The sequence below is a fragment of the Epargyreus clarus genome, unplaced genomic scaffold (genome assembly GCF_041222505.1).
Source record: "Epargyreus clarus isolate Ecla_fem2 unplaced genomic scaffold, WU_Ecla_fem_2.2 ptg000026l, whole genome shotgun sequence".
Taxonomy (NCBI): domain Eukaryota; kingdom Metazoa; phylum Arthropoda; class Insecta; order Lepidoptera; family Hesperiidae; genus Epargyreus; species Epargyreus clarus.
Genome location: NW_027332233.1, coordinates 17068127 through 17092036, shown reverse-complemented (window position 1 = coordinate 17092036; position 23910 = coordinate 17068127). Strand labels below are relative to the sequence as shown.

Below are 23910 nucleotides of genomic sequence, written 5' to 3'. Positions count from 1 at the left end.
TATGCTCTGCTGGCACTTTAGTGCGAGTTCTGGGATTGGTTATATTTTTAAATTGTAGCTATGTTACTAATCTACATAAAACCGATGAGTTCCCGCCATCTGGTTACGTGGTCATGATTTAAAAAAAAAATATTTGTCAAAAATCCATCCGATTTTTGTTATTCTAGTATGCTCTGCTGGCACTTTAGTGAGAGTTCTGGGATTGGTTATATTTTTAAATTGTAGCTATGTTACTAGTCTATATAAAACCGATGAGTTCCCGCTATCTGGTTACGTGGAAATAATTAAAAAAAAATATTTCTCGAAACTCCATCCGATTTTTGTTATTTTAGTATGCTCTGCTGGCACTTTAGTGTGAGTTCTAGGATTGGTTATATTTTTAAATTGTAGCCATAGTACTATCCTATGTAAAACCGCTGAGATCCTTCCCCCTGGTTACGTGAAAATAATATTAAAAAAAGTTTTGTCGAAAATCTTTCCGATTTGTACTATTCTAGTATGCTGTGCTGGCACTTTAGTGTGAGTTCCTGGGTCAGTTATTGTACAAATGTATCATTTTATTACTAGTCTTTGCAAAATCGACGAGTTTCCACTTTTAAATAACCTTTTTCCATATTTTTTTTTTTGGTTAAATTTTTGTTTATTTATTTTATCTATAAATTATTTTTTAAGTTTATTTCGCGAGAACTATTACTGAAAACTATTAGGAACTCCAGATATTAGCTAATTACACTAATCAATAGCTTTTTTTTCAATTTTGTAGAAAATGCTCTGCTGTGTGAAGTTAGCAGAGCATTATTTCATTCTGCTTTATCTCCGTGAAATCGCCAGAACTATTCCTGAAAACTATCAGGAACTATAGAACTCATGTGCATGCGAATAGAACTCTTATTTTTTAGTGCTCTGCTGGCAAATGCTGTGCTAGTTTCACGGACACGGTACTATACTCTTTGAATCAACCCCGTCTAATTTACAATTTAGACAATTTAGAAAAATATTTGTGTTTCTTATAAGATTACATTGTATAAATATTCTAAGGCGTAACGACCATAAAATAGCTAATTATTAAAAGCTTAACAATGATAACTTTGGAAAATGTTACTATACCTAATATTGGCCAAAAGCTCGGAAGTCAATCGTTTTATTGAAGTCATAATTATTTACTAAAATTAAAAACAAAGCAATTGTCTAAAAAAAAAATAAGGAAAAACTTGTCTTGTGTCAGAAACATTGTTTTTAGAAATACCGAGAGAATTTGTTTAGTTTCATTGTAGCAAAATCTTTATAATATTATAAGACTAATGTGAGTGAAACAAAGTGTAGTTATAACTAATGACCTGACATCAACAAAATGGATGGAGATATAGACCTAAATTTAGTGCCTTTATCGCGGCTTTCAGATGAATCTATGCAATTGTTATCTTCTCTGCTAAACCCGAAAAAAGTTATTAAAACAGTTTGTCCAGATCGGATTTCTAGGTACAGGTGAGTATCTCCGTTTCGTATAATTAATATAACGCTAGGGTTACAGGAACACTAGGGATGAGGTTTACATTGGAAAGATTTTAGTTTGTAAAAAAAATATATACATGAAACTGATCCCTTGGGTCTTTATGTATTGGTCACTATACTGGTATGCCCCACACAGTGTAACGATTACGATACGCGCCACATCAGAGATATCTAAATGAATTATGATTTTTCATGTTTATTTTTACACGAATATGTATATTTTTATTATTTACATCACATATTTACATTCTTCTGTTTACTGATTTTTATGAGATTAAAGTAGTAAAACAGTATACAGTCCACTGTGTAATGTTTACTACGTCCACTGTGTAATGTTCATTACCATCAAGGACATCCATAACACACTCCATAATATGAAATAGGGGTTCTTACTAAAACTAATCACAGGAATTTTTACTACTGCTGAAGACTTAAATGAGCTAATATGTAAGTCAATTCCCATACATAACAGTTTCATAAAACTCAAGAACTGCATCACTCTTGAAGAGAGCTGATTGTACTTCATTGATCAAACCATACCGAGACTACCACCCTTAAATATATGCCAAACTAAATATTATACACTATAAAAATATGAAAAACCCACTGATATAGAAAATTTGTCTGCAACAGATATTTGATAATGTTAATGTATTTATAACTTTGTTGTTGTATTCTCGCTGTATTTCCCCTGACTCACTTATAATGTTAGAAATTAATCTTATGCACACTATAGATACTAGTTTTTATTAGAATTATTTTTAGTTAGAATTTATCATGTCTAAATCTATATTTAATATTTTTCAACACCACTTCAACACAACACAACAATGTTTAACCATTGCAAGTTTACAACAATAAAAAAAAACATCAGTACTGAAATATACTTACTGAAATTTTAGTATAGATGTAAGTATATAAGTTGAAACTAAAGATGTTTTAAACAATCTATACTCAAGGTTTTCAACCATAACACAAACAATATATCCTACTATGTATTTCCCGCTCAATTATCATAATTCTTCAAATTTCCAAGTCAAATGTTGGGTTCAAAATGTAATAAAAACTGAGCATTAGTGAATCATACCTTTTCCTCTAACAAGTGTAAGTTCAAAATTCGAAATAACCCATGTTTATTTAGACATGTTGAAAGGGAATACCCAGTGATGCCTATGGAGAAACCGCTACTTTGAATGTTATTTGATAAAAAAATGTAGAGTGAGTTGCATTGTGGGATTATTTTTAACTACCACGCATTAGTGAATAAAATATTTGAAAGTCAAATTGTGACTTTTCTTAATTTTTTTTTTTTTGGATTTATGACCTGTATTGATCTTTGTGTAAATATAATAAAACAAGAAGCAAATCAAGTATGCCAGACATAGATTACTTACTCAGGTCATCATATAAGCTCTTCTACCCAGCTCAACTTCACTGAAACAGGAAGGAGACTGGGAAATAAATTGTAACAACTAAATATATGACAAATGCAACATATTGTAGTAGTATATTGCAGTGATTGAACATTGCATTGAATTGATGAATATTTTCCTTAATAGAAATCCCAGAAGATACTAATTCCCAAGTACAATTTTATTTATGTGGAAGTTTTAGGTAGATACATATTACATATATTATTGTTGGGGCTATATTAGTCAAATTTCCATTTATACAACTCATATAAATTTTATGTGTTATATCATCAATAAATTATACTAAAAATAATTATTGGTCAATCAATCATCCATAATTTTGATTATCAGAGATAATAAAATAGAATACAACATACATTGTTAAATCACTTTCAAATAATAATCTGATAGAGGGCTGAAATTGAAGCACCTTTTATGCATTGCTATAATCCTCGTCAATCCTAAGGGGGTCCATGCTCCCTAAATTCCCCCTCCCTTGTGACAATGAATGCAAATTTATATATCTATACTTGGATAAAGGTGATTATGTGTAGGCAATGCCTCCTTTTAATTTGGTCAATTTATTTCAAAATTTCAGAGATTGGCGAGGCCTGGCATCTTTAGTCAACATATCATCACAGATAGAAGCAAGTATAAAGGAATACTCAGACAAAGTTGGAAAGGTGATAGAGATATGGATAAACAATGATAGTGAGGCCACCATTGGACAACTTCTCTTCTATTTACAGCAGCTAGACAGATTCGATGTTCATGATGACCTTCTTGATCTTATTAGAACTAACAAACTTTTAGGTAAGTTAAACTGTGTTATCTACTTAATAAGTTAGGTATGACACGAGATTAGTAATTCTTTTTTATAATTTTTTTTTTTTTTTTTATAATATAGGAGTAGCAGACGAGCATACAGTCCACCTGATGGTAAGTGGCCACTGCCGCCCATGGACATCTGTAATCAACCCCAGATAGGATTAGATATTCCTACCTGCGGTCGGCCACAGATGCGCCGCTACCCCTGAGGACTAAGCTGGAACGCCTCGGAAAAGTCTGTCTCCCTTACCACACCCTTCAAACTGGAACACAGCAGCGTATAACACTGCTGTTATTAGGTAGAAATAGGTGTGGCGGTGGTGCTGCCGGAGTCGAACCACAAAGGGTTCTACCACCTTTTTTATAAATACATTTTTATATGGTAAATCTTCAATTTCATTAATATTTATGTGGTGTACCATATTACGTTCTTGACCTTAAACCTGTAATTTTCGTTTTTTTTTAAAGTTATGATCATTAAGCTTGGCACTCACAGCTCTCCGCTAGAATTCTTGCTTCTTGCAGAGTGATAATGGTTTAGGACGAAGCCCACTATGCTAGCCATTTATAAATTTAGAAGATTTGAATCCCGGCCTCCCATTGTGGAAGTTCCGAAGTCCACTAGTCTGTCGCAACTTATAAATACTTCGTGGTTTCTATTCCAGAATCCCCATCATGCCAGCAGATGGCGGTGGCGGATTCGCCGGAGGACAACCAGCTCACGTTCGACGACGTGAGGTTCAACCGGCCGCAGTACTATCACGCGTACGTGCTGTACGCGCCCCAGGACCGAGGCTTCGTCGATTTGATGATCGAGATACTCGGCCGAGAAGGCCTGAAGGTATGAATCATAGAATGATATGAATATACAGTATATTATTGTAAGCTATGAGCATAGATTTGTAAAGATTATACTCACTCCTAACAAGAAAATCTATTTTCGTGTTAGAAACATATTAAAAAAAAAGTGTGTGTGTGTCAGCTACGACGCACGATTGGAGTTTACTCCTTACGAATGATAATTATGATATATATCGAATAGAAAAAAGGGTAGGTAAATGAACGCATCTGCTAAAATGATAAGAGAAACAAACATATATCTGTAATTATTCGGATTATTTATATTACTTCAATAATGCGTATTACATAAAGTATGTTACAAAATAATATAAAATAGCGCCATCTAGTGGCAAGTTTTATAAATTGTAAGTTTGCAAGTTTATCAATCTATGTATTTTGGTTCCAAATATTATAATGGTAACTTAATATAATTGTTTATATTAAAGTAAATTTTAATATAATATAATTATTTATATTTAAAACAATGTTAAACGTTTTATAACTTAAAACTTAATAATTATAATTTCTTTGCCATCTATAAAATATCCTTGTTGCAATTTACGGATGAAATTTATATGAGACTCAATAAACATGTTATTATATGTAATTTGGATTGTTTCTGAATGTTTTATAATTCTAGAATTCATTTAAAACGTATTGCTAATTTTATATAACTTATTTTGAACATAATTCATTAGCAATAATTCTGTAATAAATATTAAATAATACTGTTTTGATTTATTTATTTATTTATTTATTCATTCATTGCATCAAATATGGTACATTAGATGGTATATTTTGACAAAGTTCTGCACATTTGGCCAATATCGGCATGCAACAATATAAAAGTAATGTCAAATAAACTAAACATAAATTAAAATACATCAATTAAAATTACACAATATGATAATTGCTGCTCAATGCTTACATCAATTATATGGCGTCATAACATTACAATACTTAAATGAAATGAAAAATATTACATAATTATTATTAAATTATCGAAGTGAAAAAAACTCTTCAACAGAGTAAAAACAATGTAGGATTAAAAATTCAAATAACATTGTTTTGAATTTGGTAAGTGGCATGTCCTTTAGAGAATCTGGTAAGTTATTAAAAATACGAACACACATATAATAACAATTTCTTTTGAAGAGACCAGTCTTCATTACACTTTGTATTTGTAAAAGTTTATTGGGCCCGCGACACCTGTTACTTAATATAAATTTATCATTATGTCTTTTTACGAAATTAGCTACTTCATAGATATACATGCTGGCTAGCGGCAAGATACGGAATTTTTTAAATAATGGACGGCATGATTCCCAAGGTGGTGCATCAACGATGGCTCGGACACATTTTTTTTGTGCCAAAAACGCGCTATTAACATGTGTCGAATTACCCCATATAATTAGACCATACCTTAAATGGGACGCAACATAACCATGGTAAGCCATGAGCGAGATTTTGGCGTCAGATGTTTTGCTAAGTCGTCGAATTACGTAGACAAATCTGTTGATTTTAAAGCAAACATTTTCAATATGATGCTTCCAGTTACAATTTTGGTCTATTTCAATGCCTAGAAATTTTGTTGAGCTTACGGAATCTACTGTTTCGTCTTTGTATTTTATATTTAAATTTATAGGTTTTGCTCCCTGGTTAACAAACTGTACGACTTTTGTCTTCGTGAAATTAACAGTAAGGTTGTTTTGTTTTAACCATTCTATTATTAAACTTACAACACCATTGATATCTTCGTTGTGACGTTTTTCATCTTTACTGACAACACTTACACATATATCATCAGCAAACAAGACGCACTTGTGTGCAATAGCTTTAGGTAAGTCATTTATATATAGAAGGAACAGTAAAGGTCCCAGAACGCTACCCTGCGGGACTCCACATCCGTTTTGTTGATATCGAGACTTATATGATGTTAAGATTGCATTTCTATCTAGAGAAGAGATATCGACACATTGATGACGTTCTGATAAGTAGCACCTAATCCAGTCGTGAGCTATTCCTCTAATACCGCAGTGTTTTAATTTGTGCAATAGAATTCTATGTGATACAAAGTCAAAGGCGCGCGACATATCAAAAAACAAAGCTGTATTTTTGAGTTTTTTGCTAACATTGTGCGTGATATTAGTGATGAGATCAAATACAGCTGCTACTGTGCACTTATTTTTTTGGAAACCAAATTGTTCTTCTGCAATAATATTATGTTTATTGAGGAAGTCAACAAGTCGTCCTTGCATAGCTTTTTCGTAGATCTTTGAAAAAACAGATATTAACGTTATAGGTCTGTAATTTTTTACCAAGTTCCTGTCGCCTTTTTTATACAATGGTAGTATTGTTGACAACTAGGGGTGTGCGAATAATTCGAAAATTCGAATTATTCGATTCGAATTTCGAATCGAATATTGATATTCGATTCGATTCTATTCGAGCGATATTCGCACACCCCTATTGACAACTTCAAACGTGAAGGGAAGCATCCCGTTTCGAAGGACATATTTATAAGTGCAGATAGAATGGGCGCAATTTCCTCAATACAACTTTTTAATACTTTTGTGCAGATGCCATCATACCCTACTGACCATGTGTTCTTTAAAGATTTAGTAATTTTACATATTTCTGTACTATCACAAGGTCTAAGGAAAATACTTTTTACTACAGTAAGATTACTTGAATATATATTATTATTATCATTGTAGGAAAAATTAAATTTTGTCAAGTTTATATAGTAGTCATTAAATATTTCCGCAACTTCAGTGACCGTGGGCAGATTTTGCCCGTTTATCGTTGATAGATGGTGCTGATCAATAATGCATCCATTTTTATAAGTTAAATTAATATATCAGTAACTTACAAAAGCCTCTTTATGTTAAAAACTTATTTTGCTAATATTATATCTTATTCAATTGCTTACTGATTTTATATGTTACTCTTCTTTAAAAACGTTCATAAAAGATTGTTAATCATATTATGGCGCCATTGTTCATATTTTTCACAGTGTTTATAAATGATCAAACCTATAACTTAATTTATGCAAAAATGTAAACAAATTAGTTAATGACGTTTTAATGTTTTATATATTGCTAATTATTTTTATTGTAATAATTACTTTCATATGGGATTTGAACTTACTGTATTTTAAATTAATAAAAGCACTCTTGATTCATATTTTGGTTACCGTTACGCCTCAACTTTTCGTGTTACACTTGATTTTACTCCTCATAAAATTTCCGTACCGGGCCTTATAACTCAAATCGTTTCTTAAGGAGTAAACTCCAATAAACTCCAAAAAATAGTTTTTAGGTCTTTTACGAATGAAACGATATTTCCTTTAATTACAAGGCGGTGAGATATCTATACATATCTCTGAATGTGTGTTACAATTACCGAATAAAACGAGTTTTTTTCTTTCCTAATGCGTCTGTTATTCCCTGATCCTAATGACGCCTATCTATGTATGTTTGCAGGTGTGCACAGAGGACGACCTGTTGCCTGGCTTCTCGACGCGCATCCAGCCGGTGGTGCGCATGATCTCGGAGCGCTGCCGCCGCATCATTCTCGTGTACTCGCCGGACTTCTTCCAGAGCAGCGCCACGCTCTACTCCACGCAATTCGCGCAGGCTCACGGCATAGGTCAGTTGAACTATGGTTTATTGCACTAGTATATACCCCAGACATTGAACATAGGTTATGTAACTTGTTTACTGTTGGAAACGTAAGACTGACTTCAAGTGTTCACGGTCTTAATATTTTTTTATATATCCCAAATATGAGATTGAGTTATTTTTTTATTTATATAATATGTATTACAGAAACTGGGCATTCCTTTTAAATAGTATGATATAAAAATGAATTGAAATCCAACAATAATGTATCTTCATTTTTCGCAGAGATGCGGAATCGCAATTTAATCCCTATAATGTATCGTCCGTGCACCGTTCCCGCCAATCTGACTTACTACCAGCACCTGATGTATCCTCAGCCACTGGATGGCAAGAGTTTCACTGACAAGTTCTTCTGGAGGAAGCTGGTGAACTCTGTGACACCGGTCACTCACAACAGGTAATGGTTCTGATATTTATGGAGTTTGGTACATAAGTGTTTTGTTTGTATAGACATCCAAATGCTGGTATTTCATTTAATCTCCAAATTATGAGGTGGCTTCCAGTAATGTGTACCTGAAAATGTTTCTTGCAAAATAAATAACCAAAATAGAATAAACAATTAATAAGCCTTTTAACACATACTAATGTGTTAATTCCCAGCAAGGCAAATATTCATGTCGATAATTTGATGACATGTTATGTTGCTATTGGTTTTCAAGAATAATTTAACAAATCGATCTTAAGTGGGTTTCTATTCCGGTATAAGCTAAATTACAGATTATGGTACATCAGTCTAATTGAAAGTCACTTTGCAGCTTCACTAAAAAAACATATTTTTTTACAGATTCACAAATGGCTCAATGCACAGCGAGAGTTCCTTCTTCAATATTCAGTCAATGCCAGCCATCACCAATGGCTACAGTCAGTCTAAACCGAGTACGTCATATGCACTAGTCAAAGTGGAGACCCCACCGGACTCATCAAGATTCATCCAGGATTCATCCAGTTTTATACCTGAAAACGAAAAAGTACCCTTGGCGTTGCCAGATATTCCGAAAATTGAGATCTCTAACTCCACCATCAGCCTGCCGAGTTCCCTCCACAGCGATGTGAGTGATTCTGCATCAGACAACGAAGTCAAGGAACCCAAATCGACCACAGACATCAGCAAGGAAGGTAAGGGCAAGAAAACTAACAGGGTGATGAAGTTCTTCGGCTTGCTTCCCCGAAAAATGAACAGAAAGAAAAAGGCTTTAGAAGTTGCGAATTAAAATGGTGTCTCATGGCACCAAACTGGAAACCTTCAAGAGAAAGATGCATCAAGACAAGTCATTTAATGTAGTTGTTTGCATAAACTCTTTTGATATGTCTAACATTTTTACGAGACATAAAAATGTAGACTACATAAACGTTTTCTGCACTCATAAGTTCCCGAGATACCCTGTGTTGTAAGTGCTAGGACCACACAAAAATGTACTTGAGCAATATTTCGATTTGTTTATGTATAGCTGTTTCAAGAATTGATCTCTAAAAGCCTTTGTTAATATGCTTTATATGCAGTTTACTGCTTATGTTTAATTTTATATAATTAATAAGAAGATAGGATTTTATTAGTTTTCTGTTGTTAGCGGTTAGTCAGTGATTTAGTCTAACAAGTAGTGCTTGATGTTTGTTGAGTCGTTTTTGTTTGTGTCCATGGTATCTAGCACATAAGAATCATTGTAGTATGGGACTATGAGTGTAAATAGCATTATCGAACAACACAAAAATGTAATTTATGGGACGTTATATAAATATTTATGAGCAGTCAAGTAACTGCAAAATGATGTACAATGCTGTATCAAAATTCTTGGATTTTCTAATTTTTCTATACAGTTGATTATTGTTCAGTGACGAAAAAAATGTATAACAATATTTTGATCAAGCAATGATAATAATTATGTAATCGATTATTTTATGAAATGTCTATGTTTTTAAGATAGTGAGATTATAGATTAAAAAAATTCAGGGACTATAAGCTTAGAAGTATAATGTATTTACCGTAACCAAAGTTGGGTGCGTTACTTTCTGTATATATATTATACCTAATGCACGAAAAACAACCAAACTATAAATAGTTACAGACTCGTTATGGACACGCCTCGTTAGTCGAAAATGTGCGGCAATAGATTTGGTAAGAAGTAAAATAACTTTAAGTTAATGTTAATGAGGCTAAAGAGTGAATTTAAAGAAAATGAACAATGGTTTCTTTGAAAGTATAACAAGCTACGTAATTTTACTGAAATTATTTTATACATACCTGTATTGCTGTTTGGGAGCCCTTTGCGATACAGGCCAGGAAACTAAAATGGTAGGTCGTTTATTATTAAATAACAATGTAAGGCACTATCGGGGCCTAGCTTTTACAATCCCCAAGAAAGGTAGTGTGTGATATATTAAAAAAAGTAAACTTCGCATTTTTTACAAAATTACATTCCTATTTTATAGTTGCCACAGGAACAAAGACTAACGCTTAAACCTATTGGAATCTGAATATATTATTTGATTTTGCATTTATTCAGAATCAAACCTGGAACTTTTTGTATAGTCACATCCATGTTAATGGGTCGTTAGTCTCGTAATTATAAGACAAGAATTTTCCATTTGGTGCTTCCAAATTCTATATTTATGATGATAGTCTTCCATTGCTGTACAAATGTATTGATTTATTTTTGAAGTTTTATGCTACAATGGTATTTTATACAACAGATGTATTTTTGTAAATTACACATTGTTATGAAAAAAATATATATTTAAAACTACTCAATTGTGTTATTACTGTACTCAATCGATAAACCAAACCAAACATGGATGATGTAGGTATTATAAATTAATTATGTTTATCTTTCAAGATAAGAAATTATAAACGTTTTTATAAGAGGTCTCCATATTAATGTCAGACATTCGTACTGTTGTTATTCCACTCTTACATTCGTATATTGGTTATTAAATTTCTTAATCTTATAAAATAAATTTATTTTCTTCAAATAAGTAAAGGAGGTTTATGGTTGGTACAGATGGTTATCTTAAAGAGGTCCCTGACAAGTAAATCTGCTCTGACATTTCAAAATTGTAAGCGAGTATAAAATTAACGACTGACGCTAGCTATTCTTCAACCATTTACTTGAATATCAGGAACGTCCACGATACGATAAATGAAATCATAAAAGAAAATGAAATTATAATACATCTCTTATAATATTATAAGTCTGTGGACCCTGACAAAGTTATCACTTCCACAGCTAGCTAGCAACATTGTGTTATCTTCCTCTTCTGCTACTTTTGGTTTGAAAGTCAACCTCTTCACTGTCAAGTGGTGTGCAGCACTGGAAAACAAAAACATATTATTATTATAATTTTAAACAACGCGTAATATCTACTAAAGACTCCGGTCGGAGCATGGTGGAGCTTGCTGAAGTATTGATTGACGGTAAGCGGCGCGAACGCCTACTGCAGTTTGAGGATATACAATCCACGTTACAAAACGTTATTAAATGATGAATGTATTAGAAATTAATGATAACTTGCTTTAACGGTGAATAAATACAGAGTTAAGTCTACTAATTCGTAGTCGATTTAGGCGATTTTTTGAGGGGACAGAATAATAAATTCCAGGAAATATAGACAGTATTACACAATAAGATAAATAAATTACAAACATACATAGTAAAAGTTTAAGCATTTACCTATTATCTAATTCATGCAGTAGTTTCCAGTCTTCACCGAAAGTATATATTCTAATCCGGCCGGATTCGAACCCGGTAGCGAGAAGCCTGCCGTCGGGCGTAGCGCAGGGCGCGAAATCCAACGCCGTGACCGATGTGTTGGCTAGTTCCAAAGGCTTTCCTACAATACTGTAGTCTTTTAGTGAGGTATCGCTAGTCCATTCCGTTTTAGACCATACGCAAACCTTAAAAAAATAAATATTGAAATATTAGGTTAGCTCATAAAAATCTGAACGACTATAGAAAAGACATACATGAGGAATAAACCTATTTTATATTATAAATTAGCCGAGATTAATTTAACATTTTTTAGAAATATATTGTATGAAAAAAAATAGAAGATATCTATACATGTAAATAAAATTGAAATAACCGCTTTTTACTACATGCATATGAATATACATACGGTACATACACCAAAATAACAATTTTTGTCTGTCTGTCTGTTGGTTCTGGCTAATCTCTGAAATGGCTGGACCGATTTTGACGGGACTTTTATTGGCAGGTAGCTGATGTAATAAGGAGTAACTTAGGCTACTTATATTTTAGAACTAGCTGTGCCCCTGTTTCTTTATAACGCGGGTGAAACCGCGGGGCACAGCCAGTTGTTAATAAAATATGACTACAATTATTTTCGATTTTGTCATTTTCTCGTGGTGGTGACTAATGAGCACGTTAAAATTTCAATCATACTCAGTCTACATGACCCTTTGAAAACCCATTCCCAACCTTCCCATCCCTGGAGCCGGTGGCGAACACAGCGCCATCGTGCGCCCACGCGCAGCACCATATGATTCGGGCGTGCACGCCGTTCTTCTTGTCCGTACTCGCTGCTATCTCGAACGTATTGGTACCCGGTTGCCGTTGGAATAGTGTCCACCGTCGGTCCCGCGACACGGAGAGCAGCTGTTGACTGTCCGGCGAGAAGGCTAGCTGTGTTACCGTCAGCTGGTGGGATACCAGCTTTTGTATTTGTTGCCAATTTGTTGTTTCCCTGTTAATTCATAAAGTCTTGAATAATTCTAGAAAACTGCTTTGAATATTTTTCTATGGTATGGTAAAATATAAATATATTATTTTTAACCAGTGATATTAACTTTTGCCACTCAGTTTCGACGGTTCAGGGTTCGAACCTATAAACGCATCGCTATATTTACGAATATTATTATTACTTGTGTTTAAAAAAACAACATCTTAAGAGAAATAGGACAACTAAATAGATTGTTTATAAAAATTTCATAGGCATATTCACCAATCCTAATAAGACTAGAATTCTTCTCATTTTAAGAAGATACCATACCTTGCAGTGTAACAATTATTGATTAATATTGCAAATTAAACAAAGATACTTATGTTTTTTTGAATGGTCAAAAGTAAGGCCTTTCTGTTAAAAACGTCTAATATACCATATGAGCACAGCGGCATGTTCCGCGGTGGTGGCCTTGCAGGCGGAGGCGAGCAGCGCGGCGTCGGCGCTGGCGGCCAGCGCGAACACCTCGTAGCCGTGCCCGTACAGCTTCTGCAGCTCCGGCCACAGCGTGTTCTGCATCAGCGTCTCTTCCGTCGGCGGCTCTGGAAGTTATCACGAATTTACGTCATACTAAAAGTTAGCATATTTATTCTTAATAACAGAAGCAAAAGGTGTAATTTCATGGTGAAAAAAACTGTTATATAGGAGTAGCAGACGAGCATGCAGTCCACCTGATGGTAAGTGGCTCCTGTCGCCCATGGACATCCGTAATCAGTACTAAGCTGGAACACTTCAGAACAGTTACCTTCAAATCAGCGTTTAACATTGCTGTTATGAGACAGAAATAGGTGTAGCGGTGGTGCCACCGGAGTCGAACCGCAAAGGGTTCTACTACCTTCAAAATTTTTGGCTTATAAGGAAGCTTTAAAGAAAATCTAAAACTCACCATGTAGTTCAACTGGCACAAAGTATCCATCATTTTCCTCGTCATTAGCTCCATCCTGTCCACTGAACACAGCCTTGTTTGAGAGACCTAGAGAAGGCACTGATGCTCCTTCGGGACCTATTAACAGATATTGTTGTGTAAGAAATAATTAATTATTTTCATTAGAAGACTATCAGACAATATAATCAGTGGTCGAGATGTAATTGGATTGTTGAGAGTGGATTGGAGTAATGTAATTAATTTTTTTTTTCGAATAACGATTATTTAAACATAAAAACAAGAAAACAAAATAACCACTCACCCCCAACATCACCATCGGCGAGCGCACACCCGGTGATATTCTGAAAGTTTTGCACAAAGTTGTGAGGCGCTCGGAACACCCGGATGACCTTTTCTTCCGCGGCGGACGCGAATGTTGTCGGCGACACCATCGCCAGCGACGCCATGTCGTACCCGTGCACTTGGGGTCGGGCGACCTCGTGCCACTGCTCCGCACCTGTGAAGGTGGTAGTTGCAGTAGTGTATTATTAGTAGTAGTTGTAATAGTATGAGTGGTAGTTACAGGTAGTTATTGTTATCTGCTGCGGTTTCATTCATCTCAGAATCAGCCTGATGGGTTTTCAATGCTTAAACGGGTACATTACTACAATCTCGTAAATAAAATAATTCATAATTAAAAATTGATTTTTATACGTAAACACAGACTCAAATATTTTTTTAATTTCTTTTTTTGACCTCATCTCTTAGCATGAGTATCGTAATACTATTCATAGTAACATATTTATTACATCATCCTAATAATAAGCTTTATACCGTTAATCAACTATACCGTTAGTGAGCCAGGGCGCGTGCACCCGCGTGGTCTGGTCGAGCGCGGCGCTGGCCAGGTAGCGGCCGCGCGGCTCCCAGCGCACGTCCTCCACCGCGCCGAAGTGCCCTCCGCTCACCACTGTCGGCTGCCATTGCCTTGATTCCTGTTTTTTTTTTAATAATAATATAGGAGTAGCAGACGAGCATGCAGTCCACCGTAACCGTTACCATCGTAAGTGGCTACTGCCGTCTACATCTGTAATCAACCCCAGATAGGATTAGATATTCCTACCTGAGATCGGCCACAGACGCACCGCTGCCGCTAAGGACTAAGCTGGAACGCCTCGGAAAAGTCTATCTCCCTTACCACACCCTTCAAACCGGAACACAGCAGCGCCTAACACTGCTGTTATTAGGTAGAAATAGGTGTGGCCGTGGTGCCGCCGGAGTCGAACCACAAAGGGGTCTACCACCAACTTAAACAAGGTACTTTATATTCATTACAATATTAGGCATATATGCAAGACTAATGAATAATTCTACGTTAACTTAAAAAGCTAAATAATCATAAATTGAAGAAAGCATCCTCTGATACTGCACTTCTTTATTTTAGCACATAAAGGTTACACATTGTTATTGTATTCTATTATATTAGCTATAAAACTATTTCACTACACTTTTTACAATGATAATAACTTACTTTGTTTAAGGTCCAAATGTGGAAAGACCCATTGTACCCATGGCCCATGAATCTGTTGTTTGGACCGAACCGACTACCGTAGAAGCCCAGGCCGTTACCACCCACCTCCCCGACTCGGACGCTCTCCACCCACGCGCCCCCTTCGCTTTCGGGTTCCCATACGATAAGGGTCTTATCCAATGATGATGATAAAAGGCGGTAGATTGGTTTGGATACTGAAATATATAATTTACTTGCTTTGAAATATAGAAGAAAAACAATGTAACACAATGTAAAATGAACTTCATAAATGCATGATGTTTTGATTGATGTCAATGGAATTGCAAAACATATTATTTTGTTATATACAGGGTGAATTTTTAAAACGGGCCTTCAGGGCCAAATCCGAAACTATAAGGATTAGCGAAAAATGCTGAAAGGAGTTACGAGGCCGATTTTGATAAAAACTAAAACTGCATCGTTAGTTTTTTAAAATATCTTTTTCCCTAGCCGGGAATCGAACGAGTTCATTTTTAAAAAAAATACACCCTCTATATTATTATTGATAGTGTCGATTATAAGGATCAAATTCTGGGAAGTAATGTTATGTGACAAATTAAAGGAAAAGGAAAATTTTGAAGAAAATACATATTTTTCCATACATTGCCATACTAATTCTTAAGGATTATACATAACAAATGATTTATGTGTAATTCTTTAGAAACATACGTAAGTCATACCATTGAAGAATTTGTTGGTTAATCAACTAATTATTCGATGTTATAACCGTGACATACGGCTTAGTATGAGAAAGTAATAGTTTGGCAAGTAAATTACCGCCGTTTTTAGGATTTATTTTTTATTAAAAATAGATAAGTGATTAAATAGTAAATTGTTATTGTTTGTTGTTTATAACTACGTTTCAACAGTAAATATAATTTTCTATATCTCTTTGTTTAGTTATCACTCGGATTTGACTCGAAAAAGACATTCTCGCAAATTGTCAATTTTACATCTGTATTAAACGAAACTCCGCCCATAGCAAGTTAAATCTATTATAATGGTCCTAAAAGTAACCTTAACTAAGTCGGACATAAAAATATAAATTCTTGAAGAACAAAACGTCCATTTCGAATGATTTGAAACATTGAGCCAAAAAATTGTTAATACGCGAAATGTTTAAATTGATGAATGGCGGGAACTTAACTGCCAAATTAATATAAAAAAATATGTATTTTCTTGAAATTAAGGCTTTTCCTTTAGTTTGTCATTTATCATTACTTCCCAGATTTTAATCCTTATAAGCAACACTATCAGATAGTGGAATAATATAGAGGATGTATTTTTTTTTCAAAATGAACTCGTTCGATTCCCGGCTAGGGAAAAAGTTATTTAAAAAAGTAATGATGCAGTTTTAGTTTTTATCAAAATCAGCCTCGTAACTCCTTTCAGCATTTTTCGCTAATCCTTATAGTTTCGGATTTGGCCCTGAAGGCCCGTTTTAAAAATTCACCCTGTATAGATAAATATGTTTTGCAATTCTTGACTATTTTATCACAAAAAGGCACAAAACTAAATTATTTTAATTTTTCCATTTAGAAAGCAATGCTTGTACCAACATTATATTGAGGAGTTGACAAACTTATTCTTAAGGTAGAACTCGAAGTTATTGTTAGCATATACCATTACATTTGAGATTTTTATTTCGCTTGCACTACAATACCACTTACCTTCATTAAAACTACTCGGATACCACTGCACTCCATACACCCAGCCTTCATGGCCAGCCAGTACAGCATCAAGTTTCACCGACCATACCGTACCATACGCTTGGAACAACTTCTCCTCCACTTTGATGCCATTGGTTTGATGTTGTACTTGATACTGCTGGATTCGCCAGAGGCGGATATACGTGTCTTGGGATGCTGATGCTAGCATTATTGTGCGGTTATCTGGAAAGGGAATGCTAGATTGATTGTGACCTTTTTATATAAGATGTGAGTAACAAACAAGCAGTCTACCCAAACAGTATGTGTTCACTGCTCCTCATGGATCTATGACCAACATCATATAAAATATTAATTTGATATGCTCATTATTGCATTTAATTCTACTTACTATGAATATATAATTTATTCTTTCATTATTTAATACTGTCACGATGAAGTCACTCTTTAAGAATTTTGAGTGTTTGTGTTTAATTTTTATTTTATATGATCCACATACCTACATCCATTACATCCATGCCTCGGACCCAGTCTTCATGCCCCACCAGCATGTGAACTCTGTGATACTCCTCATCACCCACAAAAACATGTATCTTATGGTCATCCAGTGCACAGAATAATACAGGCTTGTTGACTGTTGGGAGTAGATGTGCATGTAATGTGAGACATAGTCCTGAGTGTAGATTTATTACCTGTTTGAGAGTTGTGGTTCCTGAAACAAATCAAATGACATCTTGCATGATCCAGTAGTCTTTTACCAATCTAAGAAGGTTTTGCATTAGTCCAAGATAAACAGACAGTTTAAGTTTGTGTATTAAATCTGAGATTTTATTATCCTTGTGTGTTAACACATTTTTTTTTAATTATTATTTTATTCATTCAAATAATACCATTACATCTATTACAACAGGTTTGAAATCAATGTAGTAAGTAGCCTTATACAAATTATTTAATACAAAAAAATCACTCAATTTATATACTTAAATATATAAAATTCAATGAAATAACGCTTACCTTTATTTCTTTCCCATACCCTAATATTTGAATCTATGCATCCTGTATATACAACCAAGTTATTATCACCAGTGTAAACACCATGTATACATGTTACTCCATCACCATGGCCTGTTAATAAACTAGTGACTTTCCACTTCCCATCCTCCAAAGACCAAATTGCAGCAGTCTTATCCGCTGAACAGGATATGAATTCTGAAGAACTTCCATCCTTGTTGGTCAACCATTTGACAGAATTAACTTTACCACGGTGATGGCTGAGTACTGTAAGAGGGTCTTTGCCTTTTGCATTCTGAAAAAATCAGATGTGATATATTTGATAAAATAAAGGAGAAAATGCGAATGCGTAAACAATCTATAATATATGTTGGCAACGAGTCACTTTGGCCTATAGATCTAGATCAAGTATGAATAAGATTGGATGCTACCAGCAGTCAGAATAGTTGTTTTCGTCTAAAGATAAAGTTGGAACGTTTCGTGATTCTCCGCCTTATCACAAATTTGAATGCCCAGGGGTTTCAAAAGGTTTAATAAAAACATTGGCGTAAATGTTCTAAAATTATGATTGATATATTAAGTCCTTTATAAGTTAACTTAAGTTTTAACTTAACGTTGTCATTGTTGCATGTTTTCATGAATATCTTTAAAAACAGTGCCAGATTGCAATAAAAGGATATTGAATGAAAATTTGCGGTCCTTACCGTATCATACACAACTACAGCGTTTGAGGCGCCAAAACATATGAAACCATCTTTATTCCAGTCTACTATTTCCGGAATTCGATTGCACGCCACCGATGTGTATACTTGTTCCATAGAAACACTCATTTTTTATAAAACAACATCCACTTGTTTGTTTATGTTGAGGTTATATTTTTAAACTCACATTTTTTGGCATTATACGTCATGTTCATGTCATAAAATGACATCACGACGAAATGACATTTTTTTCAGTAGGTTAGGTACGCTTTTGACGTAACTTGATGATCGACGGTTATCTTAAATGAACAATATTAGTAAATATTTTACTCTTCTGCTCATTAGTTATAATAAACCATTTAAATAACTTTATTTTCCAAACTCAGTCACAACATTTTTAATAGTTTCAAAATATTTAGATTATATTGCTGTATGTTTATCATAGCAACATTGGTTTTGTATCGTGATTTTGGCGGGATTTCATTGACACATTGTCAAAAAATTTAAAAATGTCATGCGACTCGTACGTATTGTAAAAGCAATATGTATATAAATTTATAAAATGAATACCTAAAGATGAAAGTTATTTGTATTTTAATTATTTTAAACTAAACTATTTCGAGCTTAAGTGAATCACAACGCTTAAATACCTATAACCATGCCGGACGTAATGATATCAGGAATACCTGTAAGCTTTCCGTTTGAACCCTACGATGTTCAAAAGGCTTACATGGAAAAGGTGATCGAAAGTCTTCAAAACAACACCAATGCTGTTCTTGAGTCTCCAACAGGTACAGGAAAGACCCTCAGCTTACTCTGTTCGTCATTAGCATGGCTTATGGTAAAGAAGGCACAGTTACAAATGAACGCGCAACTCGGTAACTTCTCTGAACACAGTGGATTTAGTGGCACTTTAAAGGAAAACCTGAAGTCTGGCGCAGGGAAGAAGGATAATACGACATGGGGTATGCCGAAAATTATTTATTCTTCGCGAACGCATTCTCAGTTAACACAAGCCATGCAGGAGTTGAAGCGTTCAAGTTACAGACATGTCAAAGCGACTGTCCTGGGCTCCAGGGACCAAATGTGTATACACCCTGAGGTTTCCAAGGAGACCAACAATATGAACAAGGTGCATATGTGTCAACTCAAAGTTAAATCTCGCACATGTTTCTTTTATACTAATGTTGAGACTAAAAAGGAGGACAGGTCTATAAAAGGAGATGATATACTGGATATTGAAGATCTTGTGTCCGTAGGCAAGAAACTAAAATGTTGCCCCTACTACTTGTCTAAGGAACTGAAGCAGGATGCCGATATAATATTTATGCCGTATAACTATTTATTAGACCCAAAATCTAGGAGAGCTAATGGTGTGGAGTTGCTAAATAATATTATTATTTTAGATGAGGCACATAATGTGGAGAAGATGTGTGAAGAGTCTGCTTCATTACAAATAAGGACCACAGACATTGCTCTTTGTATAGATGAAATAACTCATATAATGAGGTCATTCGGCGAAAACACAGAGGATCAAATAGAATCGATGGACAACAATCAACCCAAAGATTTTACATGTGATGATCTTTGTGTACTGAAAGAAATGATGCTTGCATTCGAGAAAGCTGTTGATGAAATTGAAGTTGGTCGTGAAGGATCCACATACCCTGGTGGTTTTATATTTGATATTCTTTCAAAGGCAGAGATAAGAGATCACAATCAAATGTCCGTTATAGGTTTAATAGAGAATCTTATACAGTATTTGTCTACAGCTAGTGCATCCCCTTTCCAGAAGAAGGGAATTGGGTTGCAAAAGATTGTGGATTTGTTAAATGTTGTTTTCAGTGGAACAACACATGCATATAAGGAAAGAGTGAAACTCTGCTACAAAGTTCATATTCAGATAGAAGATAAGAAGAATAACAATAAGAAGACTGATGGCTGGGGTGCTTTGAAGCCTACCAATCAGAAATCTGCTGAAAGAGTTTTAAGCTACTGGTGTTTTAGTCCAGGTTTTGGTATGAAGCAGCTCTTAGACCAAAATGTTAGGAGTATAGTACTAACAAGTGGAACACTAGCTCCTTTGAAGCCACTAATATCGGAATTGGGTATTCCTATTGGTGTGCAGTTAGAAAATCCCCATATAGTAAAAGGTAGTCAGATATGTGTGAAAATAATAAGCCAAGGTCCAGATGGTGTTCAGCTTAACTCAAACTATCAGAATAGAGATAATCCAAAATACATTTGCTCATTAGGTAGAACTATTCTCAGCTTCTGCCGTGTAATCCCTGATGGTCTTCTAGTGTTCTTTCCATCATATCCTATCATGAATAAATGCCAAGAAATGTGGCAAGTGGAAGGGATCTGGTCAAGCATTAATAATATAAAGCCAATATTTGTCGAGCCACAGCGGAAAGATACATTTAATGCAATCATCAATGATTACTACAGCAAGATAAATGACCCTTCTACAAAAGGAGCTTGTTTCATGGCAGTGTGTAGGGGCAAGGTATCGGAAGGCTTAGATTTTGCTGACATGAATGGCAGAGCCGTTATTATAACTGGTTTACCATTTCCACCTTTAAAGGATCCTAGGATAATATTAAAGAAGAAATATTTGGAAGAATTAAGAGTAAATGCAAAGGAGTTTTTGTCCGGAGATGAGTGGTATTCTTTAGAAGCAACTAGGGCTGTAAATCAAGCTATTGGCAGAGTTATCAGGCACAAGAATGATTATGGAGCAATTTTGCTGTGTGACAGTAGATTTAATAGCCCAAAACTAAAGGGACAGTTATCTGCATGGCTAAGAGATCATATTAGGGTTTCAAATAAATTTGGGGAAACTGTTAGTGAGATATGCAGATTTTTCAAAACTGCAGAAACTTCATTGCCAGCTCCGAAACTAAAACCACTACTTCCCCATGAATCTATGTCTGCAACAGAGAATGCCCATACCAGTCATACAGGTGTATCCTTCCCTGTTGTCAATTCTAGAGTTATAAGTAAAAGTGCAAATCGCAAATCTGTCAGTCAGTACCCTAATTCAAATGAAGTGTATGCTGACTTTTCTATGGACTTTTATAAAAATGCTAAAGCATCGGCTTATGTAAATGAGTTCAAGCCAAAAGAGACAAAAGATTTATTTAGTGCTCTCGATTCTAGCAATGATTCAATGCAAAAACCATCTCACTCTTTAGTAACAATCCATAAAAGAAATTTAGAAGATGCAAGTACTACTGCTGTATCCAAAAAGAAGAAACTGAAGATCAAAGCATTCGGATTTGAAGAGAACTTAAACAGTAATGGTGAATCTTCTCATAATGTAGTAGAGAGAGTTCCTCCTGCATCATTGATAGACTTTGTTAAAGAAATTAAAACATTCTTAGAGATTGAGCAATATAAAAAATTTCAAATGTCAATATCTGCTTACAAAAAAGATGGTCAATATGCACCATTTCTTGAAACATTAACAAGTTTACTTGAAAATAGAAAATTGTTTTATTTATTCAAAGGCATGAAAAGGTTTTTGAAGGAAGAGCATAAAGGTCTTTTCCAAGAATACTGTGATAAAGTTAATTTTAATAGTTGACAATAATTATATATTTAAACAATAGCTAAATTTAATTAACTGAATAAATTATTAGCTTTTATAAAATGGCATAAATAACACACTATTAATTATGGTGTAGTGTTGTGAATAGTACCAAAATTTTAGAATTAATGCTGCCTCAGTAATTACAGTTCAAACTTCTGTATGCTAACTGTATGTGAAGTAATAAAATATGTTAAAATAGACTGGTGATTGTACCTCCATAGTCAACAACCTGTATTTTATTTCTAAGTATTTATTAAAATATTTAAAATTCTGTGTTTTGTACTGTTACTTGTAATGAAGGATATTTAACAATGTAAATTAACAAATAAAATAAATTATAATCTTATCATTTGTTTTAATTCTACTTAAAATATTAATCTTCATAACTAAAATACATTTTTAGAAGGTTCATTGATTTTGTTTGCAATTTCTACAGAATTTATTCTAAGCATAGTTTGTTGGGCTCTTTGGAAGTTGATTCTCATGAACTGCTTCCTTCTTTTCTTCTTGAAGTGTGTCCGTGTGTGTGAAAGACCCTTGGAGATGACTGTAGCAGTGACATTCACTAAGCCTGGTTGGACGAGAGGCCTCCCAATTAGCGAGAAGTCCTTTGTAGCAGCTAGCAGTACTTTATCTAAACGTATTTTATCGCCAATATTAGGAGGCCAGTATCCTTCCACTACTAGCAAATCTCCGTCGGTTACACGCCACTGTTTGCCCAGTATATGCACGATAGCAAAGTTACGTGATGCCCTCTGTTCGACGAGTTTATTGCAGGTTGCTATTACATCTTTTGTCGTTTTTTCTACTGAAGTATTCGTATTTTGGGTGGGCGCGAGATTTGTGACGAATCTTGACAAAATCCCACCTGGAAATCCATGTTACTGCATTAGTATCATAGGTATATATTATGAAAGTAACTATACTCAGTAAATTATTGTTCGTTAAATTATTGTTATGGATCAGATGTAAAACTTACCATTTCCATTAGTGAAAACATTTTTTAGCCTTTGCAAACTGCTTCGGAGTATGGACATAATGAAAGCTTACTTTTAAATCACGTAAAATAACATGGGTTGATAAGGTTTACTAGTAATACTGTGTTTTTTAACTATTTATGTTGCCGTCCGCAACATAACCTAACATATTACTTTTCCAGTGTTGAGATTTTGACATATTCATTTTTGACATTGACATAATAGAAAACGAAATGCGTTTAGAAATGAATATATTTCATTTTGATTAAATAAAAATACTCAACTCAGTTTACCTTCGCCTTTTATATTATTTCTATAGTTACATTAATACGTTAAATTACCTAGGTTAAATTGCAAGAATTCATACTTAGAAATACAAAGGTATAATATCTCTGTAGCGACCTAAATAGTAAAAAAAATAAGATTTCATTTTCAGGGTTCCTTATTCGTATTATGTGAACTTTCAAGGAACTTTAAAATGTGGATATTCATACAACAAAAGTTTACTCTCTTCG

General features: G+C 34.3%; 4 protein-coding genes across 4 annotated transcripts; 2 read left to right on the top strand and 2 right to left on the bottom strand.

Annotated features, from left to right (window-relative positions):
• The first annotated feature begins 1174 nt into the window (after positions 1-1174).
• On the top strand, positions 1175-11017 carry LOC140753584 (myeloid differentiation primary response protein MyD88-A). Its single transcript, XM_073088294.1, has 6 exons — positions 1175-1485; positions 3523-3737; positions 4418-4593; positions 8078-8243; positions 8501-8672; positions 9060-11017. Exons 1-6 carry the CDS (start codon positions 1352-1354, stop codon positions 9484-9486), a joined length of 1290 nt encoding a protein of 429 aa, XP_072944395.1. The 5' UTR covers positions 1175-1351; the 3' UTR covers positions 9487-11017.
• A 401-nt stretch (positions 11018-11418) lies between these two features.
• On the bottom strand, positions 11419-19049 carry Elp2 (elongator complex protein 2). The gene is made up of 12 exons (XM_073088293.1): positions 18827-19049; positions 18126-18417; positions 17611-17823; positions 17115-17336; positions 15406-15620; positions 14725-14869; positions 14197-14391; positions 13896-14012; positions 13386-13551; positions 12709-12973; positions 11941-12164; positions 11419-11580 (listed from the first exon to the last, which is right to left on the bottom strand). Exons 1-12 carry the CDS (start codon positions 18950-18952, stop codon positions 11448-11450), a joined length of 2313 nt encoding a protein of 770 aa, XP_072944394.1. The 5' UTR covers positions 18953-19049; the 3' UTR covers positions 11419-11447.
• Positions 19050-19290: 241 nt separating this feature from the next.
• On the top strand, positions 19291-22698 carry Rtel1 (Regulator of telomere elongation helicase 1). The gene has a single exon (XM_073087589.1). It carries the CDS (start codon positions 19482-19484, stop codon positions 22410-22412), a length of 2931 nt encoding a protein of 976 aa, XP_072943690.1. The 5' UTR covers positions 19291-19481; the 3' UTR covers positions 22413-22698.
• Positions 22699-22753: 55 nt separating this feature from the next.
• Positions 22754-23600, bottom strand: mRpL21 (mitochondrial ribosomal protein L21). The gene is made up of 2 exons (XM_073087590.1): positions 23398-23600; positions 22754-23286 (listed from the first exon to the last, which is right to left on the bottom strand). The coding sequence occupies exons 1-2, from the start codon at positions 23453-23455 to the stop codon at positions 22805-22807; spliced, it is 540 nt and encodes a 179-aa protein (XP_072943691.1). The 5' UTR covers positions 23456-23600; the 3' UTR covers positions 22754-22804.
• Positions 23601-23910: the final 310 nt, after the last annotated feature.

Bases quoted from the DNA above. Each gene is read 5' to 3' on its own strand.
- Rtel1 (XM_073087589.1), top strand. From the start codon at position 19,482: ATGCCGGACGTAATGATATCAGGAATACCTGTAAGCTTTCCGTTTGAA.
- LOC140753584 (XM_073088294.1), top strand. From the start codon at position 1,352: ATGGATGGAGATATAGACCTAAATTTAGTGCCTTTATCGCGGCTTTCA. The intron at 1,486-3,522 runs GTGAGTATCTCC...TCAAAATTTCAG, and splicing joins GATCGGATTTCTAGGTACAG to AGATTGGCGAGGCCTGGCAT. The intron at 8,244-8,500 runs GTCAGTTGAACT...CATTTTTCGCAG, and splicing joins CGCGCAGGCTCACGGCATAG to AGATGCGGAATCGCAATTTA.
- mRpL21 (XM_073087590.1), bottom strand. From the start codon at position 23,455: ATGTCCATACTCCGAAGCAGTTTGCAAAGGCTAAAAAATGTTTTCACT. The intron at 23,287-23,397 runs GTAAGTTTTACA...ATGGATTTCCAG, and splicing joins TGTTTTCACTAATGGAAATG to GTGGGATTTTGTCAAGATTC.
- Elp2 (XM_073088293.1), bottom strand. From the start codon at position 18,952: ATGAGTGTTTCTATGGAACAAGTATACACATCGGTGGCGTGCAATCGA. The intron at 17,337-17,610 runs GTATGTGGATCA...TTCCCTTTCCAG, and splicing joins CATGGATGTAATGGATGTAG to ATAACCGCACAATAATGCTA. The intron at 12,165-12,708 runs GTTGGGAATGGG...TATTTTTTTAAG, and splicing joins CCGGCTCCAGGGATGGGAAG to GTTTGCGTATGGTCTAAAAC.